This window comes from Papaver somniferum, chromosome 7, assembly GCF_003573695.1.
Source record: "Papaver somniferum cultivar HN1 chromosome 7, ASM357369v1, whole genome shotgun sequence".
Classification (NCBI taxonomy): domain Eukaryota; kingdom Viridiplantae; phylum Streptophyta; class Magnoliopsida; order Ranunculales; family Papaveraceae; genus Papaver; species Papaver somniferum.
In genome coordinates, this window is record NC_039364.1 from 155,148,768 (window position 1) to 155,153,028 (window position 4,261).

General features: G+C 36.4%; 1 protein-coding gene across 1 annotated transcript; it reads right to left on the reverse strand.

Moving 5' to 3' along the window:
- Nucleotides 1–1,793: 1,793 nt before the first annotated feature.
- Nucleotides 1,794–3,958, reverse strand: LOC113298826 (E3 ubiquitin-protein ligase RDUF1-like). The gene has a single exon (XM_026547685.1). The coding sequence runs from the start codon at nucleotides 3,593–3,595 to the stop codon at nucleotides 2,333–2,335; it is 1,263 nt and encodes a 420-aa protein (XP_026403470.1). The 5' UTR covers nucleotides 3,596–3,958; the 3' UTR covers nucleotides 1,794–2,332.
- Between the last annotated feature and the right edge of the window lie 303 nt (nucleotides 3,959–4,261).

Consider the following 4,261-nt stretch of genomic DNA (forward strand, 5'->3'; position numbering starts at 1 on the left):
CCCTTTACGTATTAGTGATTAAATATTTTGTTTAGTGATTAAGATAATTTTCAGAATTATAAAGGTTGTTTAGATGATTTTTTGGATCATGGTTTGGCGAAACAAGTTAAGGTTCGGCTCACATCTATGAGCCGAATATATCAATTGATGAACGATTCGGCTCACTGAATCTGTTTACTGCATGCGCCGAACCTATAATTTTCAATTCCAACCCTTTTGCTAGACACTAGTTTGGCTTATATGAAAGTTTCATAGTAAGCCGAACAACATCATGAATAGCCCGGAAAAAAAATAATTACTGGTTCGGCTTATATTTCGAAAATCGTATGAGCCGAACATCAATTTGTTATTTTTTTGGGTTAAAATATTGTTATTGGTTCGGCATATATTGAGAATATCGTAATAGCCGAACCTCGTAAATGTGCTAGGTTCGGCACATATTATGATTATCGAATACGCTGAATCCCTATGCATCTCTATCTATGACTAGGTTCGGCTTGAAATTTCATGCCGAACTGTTCATATACACTTACAGGAAGCTTTTGTGAAGAACAGTTCGGCTAAAAACGCAACTCAATTTTGAGCCGAATCCAACACTGTAACCGTTATTTAATCGATGAAAAACAAAAAATAGGAGATTGGGTTTGTAAAAGTTACTTTCTTATCCTCATTTTCGGAGTTGGAGACGCAGTTGGTTCAATTTCTGGTTCAATTGGTGGTTGATTTTCAGTTTCTACACCTTCATCTTCCATTGGTTCTTCTTCTTCAATTGATGGATTAGAAGACGACTTGGTTTGCCTAGTCCCTGCTTTTCTTTGTACGAGTCATTATGTGGTTGAGTTTAATCGACGATCAAATTTTTACGAATCGACAATTAATTACGATGATGAATTTTTTTTTTCGCAGGAGGGGGAAGAGTTCGGCTAGAGGAGGATGAAGAAGAAGAGATGTTAAGGGAAACTAATTTTGATTTTTTAGAAAACTGATTTTAGATTTTTGTATTAAGGGTATATAGGTAATTGAACTACCCATAGGATACCCCTTATAAGGTCACCCAAGATGGGACTATTGTTTTGTATGCCTAGAAAGATTTAGGTCTGCCCAAAATGAAGGTTCAAACCATTTTCAACCTGAGAAGACAAGTTAATAGGATTATAAAAGGGTTTTCCTTCTATAAGCCACAGTGTCATCAAATTTTCATCTGGTGGCCAGAACACTATCAGAAGCAGAAGAAAGACCTCCGTAAATTTCACATGAATATACCCTTCCACCAAGGTACTAACATAGCCAACTTTCGCATGGGACATTCAGTTCCAGAAGCACAAGTGACCATAAGGAAGAACATGTACCAAAAACTAACTTGGATCATATAAGTCAATAAACTAATCAGAATATGGTTGTCTCTTGATTTATTAGCTGTCAGATTTGGTTCTTGTTTTCTCAATTATGAGCACAATTTGTTCTCTACTACTACATTTCTTTCTACAAAAAAAAGATAGGGCAAAAACACAACCACAAGAAACAAGGGTTGTCTCAATAATGGAGATGTTAATGTATATTTTGAGCAAATGAATTTCATTTAAAGAAACCTATCACATGGTCCCAAAAAATTCTAAGGAAACATCTGCCAACATAGTAGTCCCCTTTATCTCTATTATCATCAAAAGGATCTTAGCTATTTTCCTTCTCAAAAAATCTGAGCCACTTGACTAATACAACACTCAGAATTATAAAGATGATCACCCAGGAAAAGAGCAATTCATCATCAGACAACCTAAAATAACACAAAAACGAATTCTCAAAAGGTAGTACTGAATATTAAACCAATCGAAGCTACAAACAGATTACAAATTTAAGGAAAAAAAAAAAAGAATTCATACAGAAATGTATTTCTAACAAAAACTACTAATGGATGATTTGAACCATTGTCGGTCACTAACACCAAGCCATCATAGGTGGAGATGTGTACATGAATGAAAGGGTTCTCACCTTCTTCTTAGCTTCGAGTCAATTCCATTGCTAACTTCAAATCATCTACTTCATGTTTAGTTGAATTTGAGTTACTTGTTTATTTCAAATTCTGAAGCAACAATCATCTGGTTAATAACCGAGGCCCCAAAACTTCACACTAGGAATTTAAGCTGGAAACTGTTCTCCTTCTTCTGGTTCAACGCTGCCTGCTATTTACAGTGAATTTTGAAAAAAAAAAAAATGACTTACACAGATCTTTTTTTCTTCTCTAGAGGAAAAACTAACAATAACTAAGGATCATAATAAGACTGGCAAAACCCCAATAACAAAGCAAGATAAGCTCTTGCTTCATATTTCAATTTCACCATCTTGCAATTGTACTACTATCAACCAAAGCCCAAGCTCTGCTATGCCTTCTTGAATTTCTATTGAACACTGAATTGGAACGACTTCTACGTGTAGTTCCTGATTCTGAACTAGAATTAGATGATGAAGAAGACGAATTCCTCCTAAAGAATGAGAAGATATTTCGAAAAACTCTTCCAATTCCACCACTTTCTCTAGACCTACTACCTCTTGATGTCCATGATATTCTTCTAGGAGCACCAGCTGTATTGAAACCACCATCCATTTCAGTGTATACAACTGGAAATTCACGCTCCCCAGCACGTCTACCACCTGAAAACCTACCAACAGCAAACCCACCGCCAGGAAGCCTCCAAATTGTAAGCCCAACAGTATCTTCTTCAGTAATTGTTGCTGCTACAGGGGATTGTTCCTGTTGTTGTTGAACTTGACTTACATCAGATTCAGGCGAACTCCTTCCACGAGCATCAGTAGGTAACTCATGTCGGCAAACAGGACAAGAATTTCTTAAAGACAGCCATGGAAGTATACAATCTGTATGATAAATATGCTTACAAGGCATTTCTCGAGCTTCTGATCCAAGTTCGAAAGCCTCTTTACAAACTGCACAGTGTGATTCAGTGGAAACATGACTATCAATGATTTCAATAGTTGGCATAGATTCAACAGCTGCTTTTGATGCTGGTGGATGATCACAACGACCTACACCATTGATTTCAATCTGCGCTAATTGATCAAGAAGCCGATCAAACCCGGATCCCATCAAGAAATCAGACATACTTGCAGGTAATGGTCGCAGACCTGAACCAGCACCATCATCATAATAAAGTTCAAAACTTCCTCTTTCCCCATTAACACCACCACCAACAGCACCTTCTGGAACAGCAGCCGTAGCAACACCCCCTTCAGAAGGTCCTCTAAGAACAATTACAGGATTAAACGGAGAACGATCTCCCCCGTTTCTTCGACTACGACGAAACCCAGACCCAGAATTTGTATTATTATTATTGCTGTTCTCTTCTGAATTATTATTATTATTATTGTTAGATCGATTACCTAACATATACATAGCAGCAGAAGGAAATCTTCTTCTTCTTTGAGATTCAGTATGTGTAGATCGAGGTGGATTTTCAACTTCTTCTACAAATCCACCATCACAATCAGGACAAACAATATTTCTATCAACTTCTCTAATCCATACCCTTACAAATCTACTACATCTATAACACCAATATGAAGAAGATCCATTTGAAGCCATTCAAAAAAAAAATTCAACCTTTTTTTCTTCAGAAATCAACTAAAAAAGAATCCTTACCACAAATTTCGTTGAAATCAAATCCCCGTTTCAGATCTTCAATCCCACCACCAACCGATCCAGAAAAAAAAATGAAATGAAATGAAAAATTCCCTTTCAATTCTTCAAGAAAAAGAAACCCTTAAATCCAGAACGAAATAAATTTTATATAATTCTTGATTTCAATCAAATGACCATGTTCGATTAAAGAATTAAAAAATGGAAATGAAAAAGAAACCCTAATTTTAATTTTGAAGGTGCAGAGACTAGTTTGTTTTAGAGAGAGAAATGGAAGAGAAAAGAGAGTTATAAGGACAACGAAAGTCCTTAACCGCGTTACTTTACTTCCTTTTCTTTTCGTTCTAGCGTGCTATATACGCTTATCGCCGTTACAACGTTTATAACGAACGTTACATGCATTTCGAGCTAAATGACGGTCTGTTGCTAATGTTATTACGGAGTTAATCACGTTGACTTTGACTAGTCAGTGAAAGGGAGTAGTCAACAAAGGAAGTGGCTGGGTATTTTCTGTTCCGCTTGGAAAATTGGACTCCTTAATTTACGACAGACAAAGCCAAATTTAATAACGTTTACACCGGGTATTATTTCACTTGGACTAAATAATCGCCG